Here is a 21388-nt window from a genome sequence, read left to right as displayed (position 1 = left end):
GTGAGGGGGCAGCTCTGAGGGGGTCCCAGCGCTGTGAGGGGAGGTTGTGAAGGAGTCCCAGCGCTGTGATGGTTTGTGAAAGAGCGGCGCAGCTGTGAGGGGGGGATCCCAGCGCTGTGAGGGCTTGTGAGAGAGCGGCGCTGCTGTGAGGGGGGGGGAATCCCAGCGCTGTGAGGGCTTGTGAGAGAGCGGCGCTGCTGTGAGGGGCGGCGATCTGAGGGGCTCCCCGCGCGCTCCCCGCTCACAGCAGCCGCCTCGCGCCCGTCCCGCTCCACAGCGCTGGGGCCGGGGCGAGCGCGCACCCCGCGCTGATTGGCTGCCGCTCCCGCCGCGGCCACGGGCGGCGCCGCCGCTCCAAGTTTGTGTCCGGGCGGAGCCGCCGCCGCCCGCGGGCTGCTCCCGGTCCGCTCCCGGCCCTGCGCGCTCCCTTCGCCGCCGCCACAGGGGCAGTGGTCCGGCCATGGCGGGGCCCGGGCGGCGGCGCTGAGACGGCGGAGGGTGGGGTGTCGGTCCCAGAGCGGGCGCCATGCGGTCCCTGAACATCACCCCGGAGCAGTTCGCGCAGCTCCTGCGGGACAACAATGTGACGCGGGAGCAGTTCATTGCTCTCTATGGGCTGCAGCCGCTGGTGTACATCCCGGAGCTGCCGGGGCGCACCAAGATAGCCTTCGTCCTCATCTGCGTTCTCATCTTCGCCCTGGCACTCTTCGGCAACTGCTTGGTGCTCTACGTGGTGACCCGCAGCAAAGCCATGAGGACCGTCACCAACATCTTCATCTGCTCCCTGGCGCTCAGCGACCTCTTCATCGCCTTCTTCTGCGTGCCCTTCACCATGCTGCAGAACATCTCCTCCAACTGGCTGGGCGGTGAGTGCCGGGGCCGGGCCGCCGCTCCCGGGCTGGGCTGCGGGGCGGGAGCCGAGACCGGCGTTCCCCGTTCCCCGTCTCTGAGGGACCCTTCCTTGCTGCCCTCAGCGAGGGACCCTTCCTGCCCTCAGTGAGGAGTGAGGGACCCTTCCTGCCCTCAGTGAGGAGTGAGGGACCCTTCCCCTTCCCGCTCCCTGTGAGGATTGCCCTCTCCATCCCTCCCTCGGGTTATGTTCAAATAACCCAGTGCCCTTTCCGCCTTGTATTCCTTTAAAGTTGCGGTGTGCGTGTGGGAAGCGGTTCGTTGTGTGGAGTCTTGCCGTACTACTTTCTCTCCTTTTTTTTCCCCTTCATTTTATTGCTAAGTAATGAAATCTGTCTGGCAAGTGAGGTGTCAATCTTTATGCAGCTTAAGTTCCTCTGACAGCTGTCAACTCGGAGACAGTCCTCCTTAACATTTTGTGAGGAAAAAGAATGTCCTTGAAGGAACAAGTGACTGGGAGAATGTGTAGAATTTATGCAGAAATAATGCATCTTTAAATTTTTTTAAAATTCTTTTTTATTCTTGGGAGCTCTGTTGTATCCTGTTGATGTGAAGAACCTTTTGGCAAAGTTTCCCTGATACCTGAAAGAAGGATTTTTTTTTTCCTTTCCTATGCATCCCAGTTCCAAAGCAGTAAAGAGCAAGCAGAGAAAGGTGCAGTAGAATTGTATATGGTATTTATTTTTTTGGTTTTCTTTTCTTTAAACAGTGTTTGACAATTATAAGTGGAAAAATAAAAGGAGTGGTTTTGCAGCAAATAGCAGACAGCATCTTGTACAACCACAAATTGAAATATTTTTTTCACAATATTTTGGAGTGATCACTAAAGATGTTGATCAAGTGACACGTTGATGCTTCAGTTTCCAAGGCTTACTGTGTTTCTGTTGTTTGGAGACAACAGTGAAGATTGTCATAACATGGAGATTTAATTCCATAACTTCCCACAGACTAGAATGTTTTGTGGGAATTGACAGGTCAGAGAAGATTTGGAGCACATGTGAGAAATGGGCTTTATTACAGAAACTTTAATGAGAAGTGATGAATCCAAAGCTCCTGGGACTACTGATAGTAAGGACAACTGTGCTTTTTTCTTATGAGCTGTTTTGAGGAAGATAAGGTTTGTGATTCTTCTCTCCTAAGGAAAGGTCTGATTTGTCAGCTTGACCAAATATCTGATCAGAATCAACTGAAGCCTCTGTGTGGGGTGAATTAGAGGAGATAGGGCATGGGCAGGTGGAACAGGTGGAAAAATATGTATGTCTTTATTTACACTCTGTTACTGGGGGTGCCCGACCGACATCTAGAAGCAATGAATGTAAAAGCTCTAGCATAGTTACAGCAAATCTCTTCAGATATTCAGTATTTGGGCAGCTAAAGTACACTGTTCTCTGGGGATTACTGTGTTTTTTGCCTGCTCTCTTTGCTGTGCTAGAGCATTTTCAGTGAACGCATAGGTCTTTTGATCTGGTGAAATCATTACCTTGAATTGACTCAGTATTGGGAGGACAGAATAAGTAATAGCATGGATTGGTGATGGGGGGGTATGAAGTAAAATTGAGGAAAACAAACACATGAACTGATGGTATCCCGAGGGTATCTGGTTCCTGATGTTGACATGGTGAAGTGTGAGTGGTGATTAAAGTTGTACTGTGAATCAGAGCCTGCCAGTCCTGGAGGAGTCTTTTCCTTGCTGGCTTAACTGGTTTAATGTGCCTTTTGCCTTTCATTTTGGAGTCTGAAAAAATCTTGTTCTCATCCACTGTAGTGCAAGATCCAAGTCTGTTATGAAAAAGGTGATTTCACTTGTGATGTATCCTTGGTGGATGAAGTGGTGCATCCTGAGACACTTGATGCTAGAAATTGATCCAGGAATCTGAGCCTTTAGTCACTTTCTGTCTTGATTTACTTGCATCACTAAAACAGGCGTCTGTACTAGGTGATGGGAACCGGGATGTGTATTTTTTGTACTTGTGCTCAGTTTAGAACAGGTTCTTTATTTCCATGCTTGCATATGTTTGTTGCTTCCCCTGCTGAAACCCACAGAAGCATGGGAGATGGGAGGAGAGGACTGCAAACACTGTAATGCAAACAAAAGAACTGCCACAGTTTCAGAGTAGCTGAAGCTGTGACTTTTTCCATAGTATTTTCACTTACACACTCTTAACTACACCTGCAGTTAAAAATGCCAGAGTGCCTCACTTTGCCTGATGATCAAGCAGCATTAGCACAGACCCTTTAACTCTTTTGGGTAACCATTGGAAGCAGCACCATATTGACTAAAAACAGATTTGAACTGGTCCTGCTTTTGATTCTCTGATGTCTCTAAGAATCTGTGTAGCTGTGTGAGTGTAATAGTGACAGCATATGATTTAATTTCCCAGTTTAAACTTTGCAGCTGAAATAGCTGTAATTTCATGGGAAGCTTTGAATGAAAATCCAGCATGCTTTCTTATTAATTGTCACGTGTCCAGCAGTGTGTTACCTCAGAACTTCCTGTACGTGTGAGCACACTTAAAATTCCTTGCTGAGGGATGAGAACTAAATCTTGCATCTATACCAAGAACTGATGTAAAACAATGCATTGCCCAGGTATGCAACACCCTTAGGGGTATCATCTGTGTGATGCTGACTGCCCCAAGTTACAAAATGTGAGAAAAATCAATTTACTCTGCTTCAGGTGAGGTGGAGAGAGCTCATTACAAGCTGTGGCAGAAATTCTAGTGCCAGGGCAAGATCAACAGCATTTTACCAGAGGAAGGAGCAATTTAACATTTATCAGAGAATGCTTTCAGGCTTTTACTTTTGTAACCCTGATGAAAGAAGTGATAATTTGAAATGACTAAATCACTGTTCCAGGCACAGTGTCCATAATGAAGGCATAAAATGCTTACAGGAGAGTCATTTACATTTGCAGTCTCTGAACTTGTTATTGTTGGGAAAACTATTCACTGCTTGAATAATCAATGCACTTTTTAGCAAGCAGTGTATAAGGATTACTTTTAGCCTCTTGAAAAAGAGAAGCAATTAGTTATTTTCATTCCCAATGTTCTGCTGCAAATGATTTTCTTTCCCAGTTGAAGGTGGCCAGTTTTAGGTGCTGAAGTGCTGTCTTGACTAGCAGTCCCTTGGAAGTGTTCTCTGAAAGCCTAACAGCGTGGGAATTTAATTATGAAAAAAAATTTTAAAATAAATTTAAAATAAAAAATAATTTAATTTTGATACATAGTCATATAGTCTGCAAACCATGTTCCAAACAGCCACATTTTTACCAGCTGGATTTTAACCAAGATTTAAGCTAGTAAAATCTTCTCTTTGTGTTAAGTCTGAACATGAATGTGAAAATTTGCTTGAAATGGTTTTAATGTATGTGTTTGACACAGCTGGGGTTTTGCCTATCTCAGTCTTATTTTAATTTCACTGTGTTTACTATGATGTAATAGCATAATTAATTTTTTTTCCTCAAATGTTATCATGTCTTCCTTATAATAAAATTTGCCACTTTTTTTCTCAGTTTTTTTCCATAACAGACGCTTGAGAATGGGAGTGTATCGATTTATTCTTGCTGCAGGTGAAGCCTGTTTCACACAAATGGATTAAATATTAAGTGAAATGTGCATGCACTCTTCTGAAATAATTACCTTATTTCACAGTAAATTTCATTTTCCATCTGTAAAGGCCTGTTAATGTTTGTAATTTGAAAAAAAAAAGTAATATAATTTCAAGTATTGAAAGATCTGGAGAAAGTCTCTAGTAATTATCTAAGCAGTTGGGAATGGCTGCTATAGATTTATAAATAAAACTGTGGGTTGAAAAGCCAAGAAGAGGCTTGATGTGAAGAACAGTCACTATTTTGCCAAGTACAAGGACTCAGGATTAAATCCCATTCAAACACAGTAAGGATGGTGGATGGATCTCAGGTGTGTTGATGTCAGAATTCCATTGAATTCTCCCAGGTGGCCCGGACATCCTAAAAAGTTTATTTTTTTCTCTTTTGCTCCTAAGTAAATCTGTTTTAAATACTTCTGTGAAGGAGGGGCGGCTTCCTTGCTCAACAGTCTTAACCTTGATGGATGTTTGAATTTCAAGGCACTTGAAGGTCTCATCATTTCAGATAATGGGAAGCATTTGTGTTGTGAGTTCCAATTCAGGGCAAGCACCAGAGCCCTGAAGGGATATTTTATTGTTAATAACAGTGACACCTAGAGACCCTGTGCATGGTGGCATGAGAAGCTTCAGGGAAGCTCAAGTTCTGTTCTGGTTTTACTTTTGATACACAGATGCTTTTTGACTAGCTTTTACCTATTACTCATTTGGAAAACCATGTTTCTTGTTTATAAAAAGACTCTGTGGCTGTTTTGCTGTGGCCTCCAAGTCCCCAAAATGTGTGCTGTGTGCCTCAGAGCAGGTGTTTGTATTCCAGCTAATGGAAAATATCCTTTTGCTTTCCATTTCTGGAAGTGCTAATGGCACTTGTCCAGCTCAGTAGGCTCAACCTGCAGGCATTTTGTAGACTTTTACTTTTAGCTACTTCTGTATAGTTTAAGTGCTTACTTTTTGTGTGTTGGTCTTCAAAAAGATAAATTTGAGGGGTTTTTTGCAGCCTTTTCTCCTGGGAGTTCAGCTCAAGGCATAGTGAGTGGTAGTCTGTGCTCTTTGACAGTGTGGTTGCTGGGAAGAAAATGAGAAGACATCTGTAAAAAAAAAACAATGGGCATCTGGGAATTTGAGAGTTCTCTCCCAGTTTGGGGTGTTCCCTTTGTTCTTTAGTAGCTAGGTACCAGCTGGAAATTCCACCAGACTGATGCTGAAAGTTAGTCTCATTTTGTTACTTGAGTAATAGTGATACTGCTGTGCTTCCTAAGAATGCCCTGGGATGTTGGGACTTCAGTGGAGGAGTGGTGCATTACAGGGCAATCCTGTAAGGCAGGTTTAGTTCAAGTGGGTTTGAGTCTGGCCTTTTTCAAACTGTAAGAAATAGCCTATGGTGAAAGTTTGAGTTGGTTTTTTAGCTTTGTTTTGTGTTTGTTTGAATTTTTTTCAGTTTTCCTCCAGCTTCAGCACTCAGACCTGAACTTACTTCCTTAGTGAAACAGAAACTTAAACATTTCATTAACAAGTTTGGCTCTTCTGTTTATTTGTAGCAGGAGACCCTTCTAACTTAGTGATGCAAAAATGGAAAACCAGCTCTTTGGTCACATTGACCATTTGCTGTGTGCAGAGTAGGTAGGATTTGAGCTTGCTTTTGGTTTGATCTCACAACAGAAGTTGAAGCCCACTGGGTGAAGGATGTGAATTTGACAGAGTGGGTCTGGTGCTGCGTGTGCAGCACATTCTGTACTGGGTGTAGTGATAAGCTGATGAGGTGCTGAGTTAGTAAAATATCGTGTCTGTTTCATGAGACATTTCCTTAGGCATTACTGATGCCCAGGAAGGAGCAGGGGGAATTTTATTTTATAAATTTCAGTTGATAGAAGATGTGAGGATGTCTTGTCTTGCTCTCCCTGATGCTCTGGAAAAATACATATTGGGTATATGTATTTATGCAGCCCAATGCATCCTCAGCCATGCAGTTCCTACTGGCTAAATGCTAAGATTTCATGCAAGGAACTTGAAAAGGCTGCATGATGTGTTTTTATTCTGGTTTAAGCCAGATCTGTGTGCACATCCATCATGCTGCCGGTGTTGAATATGTGCTTGAAAGGTGCTTGATTTCCACCCATTGCTGTTTGTCTTCTCCTTCCCTTCGTGGAGCCACAGAAAAAGGGATTTTGGGGCAACTAGGATTGGCAAGACCAGTAGCAAACCAGTTCCCTCTTGTAAGCTGGAGTGGATTTTAGCCTGGCCCATCAAGCAGAAGTTGGTTTGTTCCCTTCATGGAAGGTAGGATTAAGTTTTCAGAGTTTTCTGTTTGTTTTCTCTTTTTTGTGCTGTTACTGCTTGAGGTGTCTGTAGCATCTTAAAGCCTGACTGAAAATTGGATCAGATACTTCTTAGGCTGTTTTGGGTTTATGGATTATATCTGAGTAAGGTATAAATAATAGTCTGGTAAGGACAAATAACCCTGACGGTTGCTGAAAAGAATAGCTAATACTGAACTGTAAGAGAGTGTAAGGGAACTCTGGAAGTACAGAGAAAATTATCTCAGGGTCAAAAAATGGGTAAAAGAGAAGTAGATTGGGAAGGGCATTAAAGTAAGATTTTTTAACAGAATTATTTATATGACTTTCTGAGATGGTTAGGACTTGAGAATGGGTAATGGAGAATGACTAATACATTCAAAATTGAATATGGACTTTGGAAAGCTGTGTCAGCAATAAAAGTTGAAGTTGCATAAACACAATAGGAACCTGTAGAACTTAGAAAATACAGGCAGGAAATTGCATTTGGATTGGAAAGTGGCACTGACATAAATTGGTAATCAGCAGAGAGGGAGACTTGGAGAACAGAAGGATGATGAAGGGGTTAAATTTTTCCTCTTACGCCTCCTCCTCTATAAATCTCATTTGACAGGATGATGCATTAAATACTGAAGTGTACAGATAGAGTGATATGGAAATGATCTCAGGGAATGTGTTTGCTACAGCAGAAAAGGTAAACTTTTAAACAGGTTACACTCAGACCTTCATAAACTGGAGAGTAGTCTGCCAAAATGAAAAAATAATAAATGGCTCTGTAACTGGAGGTGTTTGAAAACAGATGATGGAAGACTTGGTCAAAAGTGAAATAGGGGTAAGTGTCAGACTGGTGACACTTACAAGTGAATATGTCCTTAGAAATCTTGGCTTTGCAGGTGTCTACAACAAAGAATGGCTATGGAGAGCTGCATTTGACAAGTGGCTTAAATAGGTGACTCAGCAGTTTAGATGCTACAATAAATCTAACAGTCTTGGTCTGTTGTTTTTAGTAATGGAGTTAATAGCTGTTGCATGCCTTACTTTCCAATTATTGCAGGTGCCTTTGCTTGCAAGATGGTTCCATTTGTCCAGTCCACTGCTATTGTAACTGAGATTCTTACCATGACCTGCATTGCTGTGGAAAGACACCAGGGAATTGTGCATCCACTAAAAATGAAGTGGCAGTACACCAATAAAAGAGCTTTCACCATGCTTGGTAAGATTTTAGGCATCTCCAGTGATTGTGTGTGAGAAATGATCTTCAGTGTGGATCCACAGACGGCAGTGATATGACCAGTGATTCAGAGGCAGAGTTAATTGACCTTTATAAAATAGCTCAAGGATAGTGCCTACAAGTAAAGTATTCACTAGCCAAAGCTCTCACAAGGGACTTAGCATGTGAAGTCCAAAATGTACTTAACGAAGATGAACCTTTAGCTGCCTTTTTTTTTTTTAAAGAAAAGTTCAAAATGTGCAAGCACTGATTAAAAAGTGTCACGGGGAAATGACCCTTCCATTGTTACACAACGAGGTTTATTTAATGCTCCTTGTGCAGATTAAGTGCTTTTCCCTGTGGAATATCAATACATGGAGGTGGTTTGAGAGACAGACAACTGATGTCAAAAGAGCATGCTGTTATTGATGTGTTGACTGATGAATGCCTCGTAGAAAACTTTATTATTTGCTACAGTTTTCTACCTTGCCTGACTTTTCAAAGCTGTTAAGCTGTTCATAGCAAATCCTGCTTGTTGGACAAAGCATGAAAAAATGTCTTTGTTTACAGGCATAGTGTGGGTGCTGGCTCTCATTGTTGGGTCGCCCATGTGGTACGTGCAGCGCCTTGAGGTAAGTTAGGTCAGATGGGGGTTTGCTTATTGAACTCAGTCCTTGCTGCATCTTCCTCTACCTTTAGGTGAAATTGAATCAACTCCTGTGAGATTAGAGGGGGATAAGGGAGGGAGGTGGAGCTTTGGTTCTGTATGCCAGCCTGGGAAAGGCTGAGGATTAGAGCTTGCATGTACTAGTATGGGAGTAGTCATGGCTGCTCTCCCTAATTACATCAAAGAAGAGTTAATTACATCTGTGACTTCCACTGTGGATTTCTTTTGCACTGGCACACAGGAATAGAGGGCTAAGATTGTTGTTTCGGGATGACACAATGCTCCCCAACATCTGGAAGAGCTGTGCTTAGTTCAGAATTAATTAGCTGCTCATTATAGTTGATGAGTTACCACACACGTTTGGAGGTTAGGCAGAAGACTTAGCAGAATCTGCTGCTTGTGAATTTGAATGTTGATAATTTTCTTGTTTTCTCAAGTGGCTAATGTGAGGTTTCCATACATCCATCTTTACTTGCAAAGTGTGTAGCCAAGGTCTCCTTTGAAGTCCAAATCAGAGCATCTCCCTGCCTCTTTTTGTCAATTTGGATTGAACCAAGTATTTGATTGGACACGTGCTTTGTGTCCAAAGAGACTTTTGTCACTCTGAAAAATCTGTTGAATTTTGGTTGTTCCATTAAGAGCAAGGAATATCTGAATGTGCTTGGGATTTACACTTGGGATAAAACACCTTATTGACTCATCTTCTTTGCATTTGTTACAGGTTAAATATGACTTTCTATATGAAAAAGTGCATGTTTGTTGCTTGGAAGAATGGGCCAGTCCCATTTATCAGAAGATCTATACGACCTTTATTCTTGTTATACTCTTCCTTCTGCCTCTGATGCTGATGCTCTTTCTGTACACTAAAATTGGCTATGAACTCTGGATTAAGAAACGAGTGGGAGATGCTTCAGTTCTTCAAACCATTCATGGGAGTGAAATGTCTAAAATATCAAGGTTTGTAAGCAAAATGCACTTGGAACTTTGACTTCTAGGAAGCTTTATTCCTGACTTTTTTATTATTCCTTCTGAATAGAGTTGAAAATGCCTTGCAAGACATGCTACTGTCATGCTGCAAAGTGCTCTGCTGTCCCAAAAAAGAGAAATCAAGTGCTAGATTTATACGATGATGCATTTTTTCTTTCCAAGGGGATTGTGTACTTCTGAGCTTTCCTTGAGGGTTTTATTTGAATCTACAGCCATCAGAACCCAGTCACAGATGTAACTTGAAGAGAGATATGTAACTGCCAGCCAGTTCCCAGTGATTCAGTGTGGAATTCTTGGTGCAATTTCAGGAAGAAGAAGCGAGCAATTGTTATGATGGTGACAGTGGTGTTTCTCTTTGCAGTCTGTTGGGCCCCTTTCCATGTGATTCACATGATGATGGAGTACAGTGAGTACCTGCCATATCTCATAGAATGAAGTCTGGAGTTTTGGGGTTTTTATTAGTTAATGGGACTTCAGATTGTGAAAAGCTAATGATGCTACAGCATTCAGCTCTGAAATACCTTCAGATAGCAAAGGTTGATGTCCTGCTTTAAGGAAAACCAGGAGTGTTAGAGGGGTGAGCCTGTCTGTATAGGTTCTTTTTCTTACCATGTCTATTATGTTGCCCTCATTTGCTGAAAGGCCAAAAGGGCTTGGCTGGAAGGTAAAAGTTATTTCTGAGCATAAAACATCTTGAAGTTTTTAATTATATTTAATTTAACTTTACTGTTTTGAGTTACACTTACAATGAAATATTTATCCCTTTTATTGTGGTAGGCATATTGGAAATATAAATACTGGACATCACAGTGATGATATCCAATGAATCCAGCTAGAGCTTTTCAGTGCTCTCTGCTGAAAACTGGCTTGGAAAGGCCCTCAATGCTTTTGTGTTGGCTTTTTTGCTATTTGCCTTATTCTCTGGGGTCTTGCACTGTTCATCTCCCACCTCCTCCATGGGTACTCGAGCAGCCTATGAGCAGGAACAAGAGGAATTTTTCACTAGTTGTACTCTACTTGCTCAAGGCAAGTAGTGTTCCTTTGTCTTCTGTCACAAAAAAGATTGTAGCAGATAAATCAATAGTTCAGCCAGTCAGCTTTTTTGGCTCATAAATTTTCTTTCTTTTGATTCTGTTGCTGTCTACATACAAAGCAGAACTGTGTGAAAGATCTTGATTTTATCTTGTTGAGAAAACTCAATTACTAATGTTAAGAGCTTCCAGCATGGGTTTTTGTTGATTTTAAACAAAAACATCTAATGCCAAACTGGATATAAACAGACTAAGTAGTAAGCATTTATGACCTTCTTTACTTAGAACATATTTCTCTTCTTCTCTGCAGGTAATTTTGAGAAGGAGTATGATGATGTGACAATCAAAATGATTTTTGCAATTGTCCAGATAATAGGATTCTTCAATTCTATTTGTAACCCTATTGTGTATGCTTTCATGAATGAGAACTTCAAGAAAAATTTTCTGTCTGCCCTCTGCTTCTGCATTATGAAAGACAACACATCCCCAAGCAGGCAGCTTGGGAACTCAGGAATGACCATGAGGAGGAAAAAGCCAAGTGCATCTCAGAAAGATCCCACGGATTTGGACGAAGGCAGGAGGGAGGCATTCAGTGATGGCAACATCGAGGTCAAGTTCTGTGATCAGCCAGCTTCCAAAAGGAATTTGAAAAGGCACCTGGTCCTGTTCAGCTCTGAGCTGACTGTGCACTCTGCAGTAGGAAATGGACAGTAGCATCACAAGGGGGTTGGGAATGGAGATGTTGTTCTCTTTATGTTCATCTCAATAAGCCATTTAAAAGAGTTTGCTGCTTTGCATGCTGAAATGAGGGGGGAAGATGATGTGTGGACTCTAATAATTTTGGGGTAGTGACTGAGAAAATGTAATATTTATTTTATAATTATGAGGAGTAAGACTTTTGAAATGAACATTACTGTGTGATTTCCAGGAGAAAAAAATTGCTTCCTGACCTAATTTAGGGCTTGTTTGCCCTCTGCTTTAGATAAACCAAACAACTGCTGCTTGCTCCATTTATTGTGTGTCTGGACTGTGCACAGCTGAATGCATGGAGACAGGAACTGTGGAGAGCATGTGCACCTTTTTGGGACAGCTGACATGGGGATGACATTGTAAGATCTACTTTCTGCATCTTTGAGAACAGAGCAGCTTCAGAGCTGAGTTCAGGAAAGATGGAGACTGAAATGCAGTTCCATTTTAGAAAAAAAAGGGAATATGAAAGAGTTATCCAGAACATGACTCTGAAGAGGTTTAAGGTTTAAACTTTACATGCATGTTCAGATTTGTTAGCAGGAAGCATATTAGTCAATGCATGCATAATTACTGTGCTGTTTACAGGTTCATTCCTGGGTACAAATTTCAATGCCATTTTGCTGCCCTGCAAACTGCATTGTTCTGCTGGAAAATGGAGCGGCTGGAAAAGTGCTGTACAAGAGAGTGCAGATGCAGGAGGTGTGGTCTGTAGAGTAAAACTGCACTGAACTTCCAGTCATGCTTGGGCATGTGACTCTCAGGTTGAAAGGGCGTTGTTGCCATTTTCTGGAGGGTTACAGGGGCCTGATCCAGAGCCTGTTGGGACTTCATGGAAGACTGTTAATGGAATACCATGATCTTTTGACCAGACACTTCTCTGAGGACATGCTTGTATTTTTGTCTGTCCATCATCTTCAAAGGGGATTAGTTGCTGTCTGACAGCTGGGCCAGTGCTTTGTTATTTTAGGCTTCATACTAAGTGAGGTTGATATTCTTACAAATTCTAAATGTTTTTGCTCTCAGTGGGCCAAACTGCAAAATTGCCAAGGTATGTTTGCAAGTGTGGGACTGGGGGGAGGTGAGTGTGATCTGAACTGGTACACTGGGATCTGGTACACTGAGATTCCATAAATGAGGCCTTGAAATTCAGAATTTCCCACTCCAGCTGAGATTAGGTTGGATCCTTTAGCAGCCTGTAAAATGTCAGTGCTCTCTTCTGTCACCCCTTGCCTCACCTATGGGACATTGGTGCTGCCTTGGCAGTCAATTTAAGATTCTTTTACATTGCTACTTTAATTTCATTGTAAATGAAAACGTAGAGTAAAATATCCTTGTATAATTTGGATGTCATCTCATCCTTCTGTAGTGTCTACAGATTGCAATGGGTTTGTGACACACTTTGTTCACATATGTATTTTTTATATTCTATTTGATACACTCCTGTGCAATGACTGAAAGCTCCTGACTGTCCTGAGGGCCAGGAATTAAGTTTATCGGGTTATCATCATAGTTTTCCTCAGCAGATGTAAAGTTCAACTGTCTGATGGTGAGAACTATGTGTTTGGATAGAATCTGTGACTGAAAACTGATTTATTTTAAGCTATTTATTTATTTGCACTGCTAATTTCAGTGGCAGATTTTAACAAGCATTTAACCAGAACTTCCAAGTATCTTATGTTTTTGTTTTGTCTTCCCTGCTTCTGTTGTCTCATAAAACGTTGTGTCAATGAATAACTGCTGTAGTATTAATTTTATTTTCATTAAAGTTCCTTTATGGCTTTGTTGGTGCCGTTTTGCACTAGGGATATCTGCTGTAAACTTCACTTTGAGTCTCTCTTTTTTTGAAGATTGATGTGAGCTTATCCTTGCCTCTTTAGTGATTAAATTCCAGTCCTGTTACAGGTGCCAGCTGCTCCTGTGATCCTGAGAGCTGTGATTTAAAGGACTTTACAGAATAAGGTGAGAAAGAAAAAGAATAGTCCAGTGTCTTGGTAGAAGAGAAGTGATAAATATTTCAGCATAGATGTATGGGGCTATGGTTAGATAAAATAGAAACTAAAATAATATAAAAGACTGTTCTTATACTGTTCTTAATTATATTATTTGTGCATTTTTGACAGAGTAGTTGTCTTGAAGCCAGGTAATCTTGTCCTGGCTGCAGGGAATAAATGACAATAAAAGATCCATTATTGGCATAAGCACCACCAGGATTTTGCCCATTGTTTTTTAGATCTGTCAGAGCTTCAGCTTTGATTGAGCCAACCAAACCAGCTGTGCTGTTGAAGAGTTTCAGTTTCAGCCTGGTTAACCTATCCCTGGCAGTGCTTGTACCCTGTGTGTGGCTGTAACTGACTGCTTCAAACCAGGCAAAGCCCTGCTGTCCCTCAGCCTGCCTGGGCTTATTTCCATCTTCCAGTAACTGCATGGTTCCTCTGAGCACAAAAATATTCCTGGCTAATGAATTTTTCAGAGAACAGGAAAAAATAACCACTCTCATTTCCCTAAACTGAGAATATTTATTGAAGCTGTTGTGTTCTTTGAGGGAAAATGTTTTGTCTTGTTTTTTATTATTTTAGTTATGAATTACTTACAATTTCTTTGATAAAATTGAAGAGAAACTTCTTTTATTCTCAGCTGCAAGGGGCTAAGCCTTTAAGTTGCAGTGAGATGATGCCAGGGACTGACAGGCTGATGAAGACAGGAGCCTGAAAGGACACATTCAACTGAACAGACACTCTGGAAATTGAATGGATGAGGAAAAAGTGTCAGATGTGTCAGCTTGTTCAACTGATACCAGAGTATTAACAAGGAAAACAGTGAGTAGAAGGGAGTGAACCCTCTCAGTAATTGCTGAGTAGCAATTGAAAAAATATCCACTATCGGCCTGTTCCAAGGAATAACCAATTGCCAATGACTGCCAAAGCAGCGGAGATGTGTGATGTGCCTGCACCCAGGGAGTAAGTACAGAAATTCTCAGCCTGGAGATGTGTTAGCCCTGTCTGTGTGCTGATGGCAGGATTAGCTCATGAGCAGTGCTTGCTTGTGCTTTTGGCAGAGGCCATTGAAACAAGTGATCCAGCAGAGGGAAAGGGACACCTGAGAAATCAGAGAAATATATTGCAGAGGAGACCCTAGATTATTATTGCTAAGGAAAAAAAATAATAATAAGGAATAAGTAAAGGAAAGGAAAAAAAATTATAATAAGGAATAAGTAGAGGAAAGGATTTAGTAGAGCTGTTGACTTGGAGAGATGGGAGAGGAAGATAATCATGGCAAGCTATATTTTTGTATTTTATATATCAATGTTTTTATATCTATTAGAGTTGATCTGAGTGTTAGGAAAGTTGGGAGAGTTTAGGCATTTTATTCAGAGAGCAGCTCAGTGAACAGAACAGCATCTCATTGCACAGGGCAAAAGGCTGGGAAGAGTGGAACCTGCCCTCTTGGTGCCTCTCCAGGTGGGAGCAGTGGAAGGGACCAGGAGCTTCAGCGGCCTGAGGAGGAGACAGGTAAATGTGCATTTAATGCACAGTGAAGGGGTTAGATTTTGTATATCCCTTCAGAAACACTGACATAAGTCTCTGTATTTCTGTCTGTACTCCAAGTCCTGCTTCACGAACCCTCAGATCTGGCTTCCAGGAGTACTGCTCCATGTTCAAGCCATCATGAGCTTCTTCTGTTGACACTCCAGTGAAGCTGATGAATTGTGAAGTTACTTTAAATGTACTGGTGTAGTTTGAGATGAAGGCTCACACGCTGGTTTATTATCAGGGTGAAATCTCCCCCCAGCTCCTCATGCACATCAGTACAACAAAACCTGCTCAGTCAAAAGCAGTAAAACCTGGTTCCTTTAATTCCAAAAAATACAGACTCACAGCCCTACAAGTTAGGCTCACACAATGTTTGTTTTGCTACAAAAGTGCTGTCCTCCAAGCCAGGGTTATTTTTGAGAAGGTTTAAGGGTATTTGTATATACTTTATGCATTCATGAAAGAAGAGATCTTGTAGAGACACAAACAAACTTCTACAAATTGTATCTCTGCCCTGTAGGGTGCTTAAAACACCAACCAAGACTTGAAAAGATGTTGCCTGAAAAAGGTTGAATTTTGTTTTTCAACCTCCTGTGGAGGAATACAAAGCTTTCTATGAAAGGCTCTTATTTCCTTGCATTTTCCTTTTTTTTTTTCCCCCACAAAGCAGAAGCTTCTGCTCATTCTTTGGTGAAATAATCATAAAACCTTTTCCCCAAACATATTGTGGAATATATTCAGTTTATCATAGGGACACTGTCCCAAAATTATATGTGCTTGCATTGAAAAGCTTTTTTCCATTAGCACTTCTTAGATGAAAATGTCTATTTTTTTAACCTTCTGTTGAAATCTCTTGCCAGCATTCTAACTTTTATTTGCTCTTTCCAATGCCATAACTAATTTTTTCTAAGTTCATTTCACCAGGGTTTCTCAGGACTCACTCTCCTCAGGTGAATTTACTGTTCCCTTGAACGTGGTCCTTTTTTTCTCTATCTCTAATCTTTTCCATGCTTTATTAAATTGTATGGTCTTACACCATCTTTCCCCATGTTCCTGGGCAAAGCCTTAATTAATTGATTTAAAATTTATGGCACAGTCTCCATAAATCTCTTGTTGCATCTTGGAAATTCATAAGAAAGCTTTCAGGCTTTTTCAGTGCTCCGGGATCTGATTTGTAAATCCATTTCATTTTCCCATCTGAAACAGCCATCTTTCCTATTTGCATTTATGCCACCTTGATAAATATTCTAATTTATGGACATGGAACTGCTGCAGGATCAGGGATAGTTCTCCTGTGGTATCACAGGTGCAATATTTTAATTTCATTTTCTGCCTCAACAGTTTGCTCAAGCAAAAATTAGTCAGGGTTGAACTGTTGACAAATAAATTCTTCACTGACTTAATAAAGCAGAAGTGCATTTACTTACAGATCCATCACACTGGAGGGAAAAAGATTTCAAATCTTGTAGAAAAAAAACCATCCAAAGTAATCTTTCTACTTGTAAAGGGATTTTTAAGCCATTTTCTCCTTGATTACTTTTTAAGGTGTCTTTCCCTATTGTCCAGACTCTGCTGTGTAGGATGAAAAAGCTGCTGACTGGAGTGTGTGGGAAGAGGCTGAATTAGAGTTCTCAGTTTGTATCTGGGCTGCTCTGCTTGTTGGCACCCCTGGCAACCTTCTGCTTGCATGGTGTCACTGAACTCTGCAGCTGTCTCTGCTTAAGATCCCTCTTTTCCCAACAACTAAACTTGGTTTAGTAGGAAGTTGAGCTTTGTCTGCTACCATTTGCCTCACTCTTTTTTATCTCATTGATTTGTTTTACTTTTTTGCTTTTTCCTTTTTTTTCCCCCCTTTTGCTTTCCCTGAAGCAACTCCTTGTGACCTTATCTCTTTTACACAGATTGGAATAACCAGGTAATGAATTTTGAGACCAAAGTGAAGCAGCCCTGTGGTTCAGAATTTTTATTCCATCAAGTCTCATTATCAGATTACAAACTGCATTTCCAGTCCTTATTTCAGGCACCCTTGGAAAGACCTTGCCCACTCTACTGGTTACATTAGGCTTGCATGTGTATATTTTTTGTATTTTTCTGAACTGACTTTATACATTGACATTTTATTTCTCAGGCTGCTTATTGACATATTTCCATATTAATTTTTCTTTCTTTGACTTTACAAGTTTCTAATTCCTAGGAAGTGGAGCTTCTCAGTAATGTGCCAGCTGCACTGGGAGAGTTGGGTTTTTTTGCTTTAAATAACAAGCATAGATGTCAGTCTTTATTGTACAAATGACAACTAAACTATGGCTTATAAAAAGGTCCAGGAACTTTCTTCTGGTAGTCTCACAACTCTGTACAGTGTCTTTTGTGTATGTGTGACAACAGAAATGTCATGTTCTGCTTCTTGCTTCTAACACATGGTTTCCATAGAAACATCAGCTAAACACCCAATTTAGCTATTAGTGAGTTCAGTCCATAACTGAAGAATTTTAAAAACCATGCAGCCGAAAAATAAACAGCTAGAAAATATTTAATGTCTCCATGGGTAAAGTATAAAGGATGTCATATTAAATATCGTATTGAAGTTTCATCCTCAGGCAGAGCTGAGTTGTGGAGGAGCAGATGAGTGGCAAAATCCCATCTGCAGCTCGGTGGGGTGGCCGTGGCCAAGCTCGGGCTGTAGGTGGCACTGTCGCTGCACAGGAAAAGCTGAGCTCTTCCAGCCCATCCCTAGGGAATTGTTATCCCAGAAGCGTTTGGAAACATGTATTCCATGGTAGGACTTGGTAAGGGTTTGGTACAGTTCTTCTTTCCCGAGGATTAGAGAGAAACCTGGAGAGAGGTGTTGGATTTTTTCTCCTTTGTGAAATAGTGCTTTGAAAAGCAGTTGGAGCTCATGAATGAACAAGGACCAATGATGTAAACAACCCAGTCAAAATTAGGTTTATTGTATCTCAGATGTTTAAATTTTCATCCCTTCTGCTAACTTGTTTGCCAAAACAAATAAATACCACTCTTAAGTTCTGTTGTTTCTTAAGCTGAGCATTTGAAATCCAAATTAATGAATGAATCTATAAAAAATAATAGAGATGAAGGCTCTCTGAAATCCTTCAGACAAGTCATTTCCAGATTCCCCTGAGTGTACTAACAGCCTGTAGCATCCTCCTTCCCAAATCTGGGGATATAGTGGAGGGAAGCCAAAGGGGAAATGGAAAGGGGAAGGGAAAAAAAGTGTTATTTATTAGCAATCAGGAGAAATCTCAGTTCCTAAATGGTGAACTGAAAAATATAAAGGGTCTCAAAAAGTGATTTGTTTTTCTTAGTCTGCACAGATACTTGCTTAAACATTTTATGCACACTAAAAAAAACCCCTCTAAATTCTCAAAGGGAGTGGAAGAACTTTGCTGTTAAAGTTTAAAAAAGGCAAAAAATACCCTTGTGCAAGGAAACAAATTTAGCAGCCTGTCAAGATCAGCTGTAAAATACAAGTCTTGCCATAGTGATTTAAGGCTCCACAAATACTAGGACAAATGAAGATATTATTTGCACTTAAGAATGTAAATGGAGGATAGAACTCGTGGCTATCCAAGGTAACACAAGCCATGAAAAAAAGTGGAAAGTCTTTTCATAATTTGCTCATGGAATGCTAATATTTTTCAGTGAGGTATTGATGTGTGTTCATGAAGTCTGAAGTAGAATAAACCCACTTTACTGATGGGGAGGAGGAGCAGAGAAGGACATAGGCACAAAAGTGATTTGTTTGCAAAGTAACCTGAACAGGCAAAGGAACTTTGTGAATTTACAGTAATCAGCTCTTTGGAATGGAAATATTCTATAAGCTTGTGAAAAACAAGGCAAACACTGGCTTGCTTTTTTTTGGGGGGGGGAGGAGGGGAACATATTAATGTTAGTTTTCTTAGCATGTGGTATCTTTCTTTCCAATGTAAACTTACAGAGTAGCCATGTTATACCTTCCTGGTTTTTTAAAAATATATTTTGGAGATCCCAAGTGCTCCTGGAACTTTGTTCCTGGGGGATGTGCTGCAGCTGTGTGTCTGCCAGGCAATAGGCAAGGTAAGTCCTTACACCTGGTGTACTTGGGGCACCCTCTCTTCACCTGTGAGTCATTGTCATCTTCTAAGGCTCCAAATCCTACTGATTTTTAAGAGATAATGAGAAATTAGACACTGCAATGTAATTTCTGCCTGAGAGCTGCATCAGAGATAGTTTTCAAATGTTAAGCAACCCTTCTCTCAAGTGAGATCTGAGGTTTTTTTTTTTTCAAGAAAAGGAAATACAGGGGTTGGTAGAAGGGGGAATATGGTGGGTATATTCTTTTTAAATCCAGCACAGTAGTTTTGAATTCATGCTGTATTCACACAGTGTTCAGTAGTAAAGGGCCTTAATGATAACTGTAAATGAGGAGCAAGCACGTAATTATATCTGATAGCAAATTTTTGCAAGACATCTGTGCAATATTCAGGGTTAGGTGTGAAAGATGGGCATGGAACTGTGAATGATCAAAACAAAATGAGGCAAACCATCTTTTCTAGCATTAGCATGGAACTGAGGCACAGCTGATGATTGCTTTTGGTTTTTTTTCTGTATTAGGGTGCATTTTTTGAGGTAGTTCATTAAAAGCTGATGCCTGAAGTTGTTTGCATTTCCCATTGATCTGTGTGTGCTCGGTTCATTTACTGTTCAAATCATCGCCTTGCTGCTTTCAGCTGAAAGGCCCCGCTGCACCAGGACGCTCCTGATCCCGTTCCAAAGCATTAACTCCTCCTGATCCCGTTCCAAAGCTGCCTGACGTGTTTCCAAGGCAGGGGGAGCAAGGATGGGGAAGGGCGCTCGAGGAGTATTTTGGCTGATGCATCTCTAGTGACACCTTGTGGGATGTTTCACAGAACCGCCTACGGCTTTTTTTGGGGAAGGAAGAGACTGCAAGGCTTGTTGTGCAAAAAGCTGCCCAAATAGTGGGATACACTTAAACCTCTGAACTCGCCTATAATTAAAAATTAAACTATACAGATAAACTTTCTCATGTTGATGTTGTCCTTCCTTAGTCCATTGAGGTGTTAAACCATTATGGATATATATGGAGATAGATATGTATATATAATCTATATCTAGATAATATTATCTAGAAATAAATTTTAAGTTGTAAAAATAAACATATTAAAATTCTCTTTAGAGTGAACCAATGAGATATGGGAATGTTGCAAATGAGCTGCAGCTGGTGTGATTTAGGTGTACTCAGTACACAGCTCGTTGTCCTGGTAAAGGTTTGATGTTTTGAGGAAAAACTGGCCCGGAAAAATATCCCAAACAATTGAAATTATGTTCAAAAATGAATATGTAGAGAACTTTAATTGGCATTTTATTATCCAATAATTCACTTTTAGAACCTTCTGGTGATTTTCAGCTACTGGTAAGATCTTTTTTTCTATTGAGTGGTACTGGATAACTGTTTTGGCTAGATGTGCTGAAAGATTTGTTTCCTGTTGCTTGCTCTTGTTTTGAGGAGATGGCCAAGTCTGGGGGTGACCAAAATCTCCTGTAGAGAATATAAAAAATTTTATCTCATTATGTTCTTTAAGTTCTGTGCTGGTTGATGCTTCACCCATCTGACATTTCAAAATACCTTGCACTGGTCAGAAGATGAATCCCAGCTAACCATGGGGGAAGAGAGCAGGGTTTTGGTTTTTTTTTTGAGACAGACCAGTTTTTTAGAAAATTTTGAACCAAATTGAAAGAGTTGGAACCAAATAAAAATTTGTGTTTTTATTGCTGGGCCTGTGGGTGTGGAGATTGTAGCAGGGGAGATGGGAGATTTAGCAAGATAAATTGCTACATGAGGATAATTTGGGAAAAAGGACTGAAAAAAAATTTGAAGATGATTTATTGTTTCTTACTTGCTCAGAAGAATATTTCTTCTTTCTGTGCATAAGTATAATGAATGAAGATTTAGCTTGATCCTTTAGTGACTGAGAAGGAGGAATTGGTTACTTCTGGAAAATGCTGTGGGTTGTCTTGCAGCACAGCCCAGCTGGACTGGGGTTAGTTTGTTTGTTTGTTTTGTCTAAGTACTCAGCCTTTCCTTTCTTTGCATGCATGGTTGCTCTGGCTTTCTCCCCCTCCCTTAGCCATTGCAGGCTTCTGTGGAGTTGTGTGATTAGTCTTTCAATTGATGCCCCTGATTCCATTGGGAATGTTCTTTGCTTCCATGTCTTTTCCCGAGGCGGAAGCACTGGGCCAGCTGAGCCTGAGAAAGGCAAAAAAGGGCCCTCCAGCACCTGAATCCATGAGTCAGTCCAGAGGCCCTCTTCTATTCAGAGACCTTCCACAAAACTCTGCTGTGATAAAATAACAGCTTTACAAAGGGGTGAGTTTGAGCTCTAATTTAT

General features: G+C 40.9%; 1 protein-coding gene across 1 annotated transcript; it reads left to right on the top strand.

Moving 5' to 3' along the window:
* Window positions 1-526: 526 nt before the first annotated feature.
* QRFPR (pyroglutamylated RFamide peptide receptor) lies at window positions 527-12783 on the top strand. Its single transcript, XM_058024613.1, has 6 exons — window positions 527-866; window positions 7861-8019; window positions 8587-8648; window positions 9405-9640; window positions 9979-10076; window positions 11012-12783. The coding sequence occupies exons 1-6, from the start codon at window positions 527-529 to the stop codon at window positions 11413-11415; spliced, it is 1299 nt and encodes a 432-aa protein (XP_057880596.1). The 3' UTR covers window positions 11416-12783.
* The last annotated feature ends 8605 nt before the right edge of the window (window positions 12784-21388 follow it).

Source organism: Melospiza georgiana, chromosome 5 (assembly GCF_028018845.1).
Source record: "Melospiza georgiana isolate bMelGeo1 chromosome 5, bMelGeo1.pri, whole genome shotgun sequence".
Classification (NCBI taxonomy): domain Eukaryota; kingdom Metazoa; phylum Chordata; class Aves; order Passeriformes; family Passerellidae; genus Melospiza; species Melospiza georgiana.
This window is presented reverse-complemented; position numbering and strand designations above follow the sequence as displayed.

What these genes read in the sequence shown, in the direction of transcription:
- QRFPR (XM_058024613.1), top strand. Translation starts at nt 527, where the DNA reads ATGCGGTCCCTGAACATCACCCCGGAGCAGTTCGCGCAGCTCCTGCGG. An exon ending in AAGAGCTTTCACCATGCTTG is followed by an intron (nt 8,020 to 8,586) that starts GTAAGATTTTAG and finishes CTTTGTTTACAG; the next exon opens with GCATAGTGTGGGTGCTGGCT. An exon ending in GAAATGTCTAAAATATCAAG is followed by an intron (nt 9,641 to 9,978) that starts GTTTGTAAGCAA and finishes GTGCAATTTCAG; the next exon opens with GAAGAAGAAGCGAGCAATTG.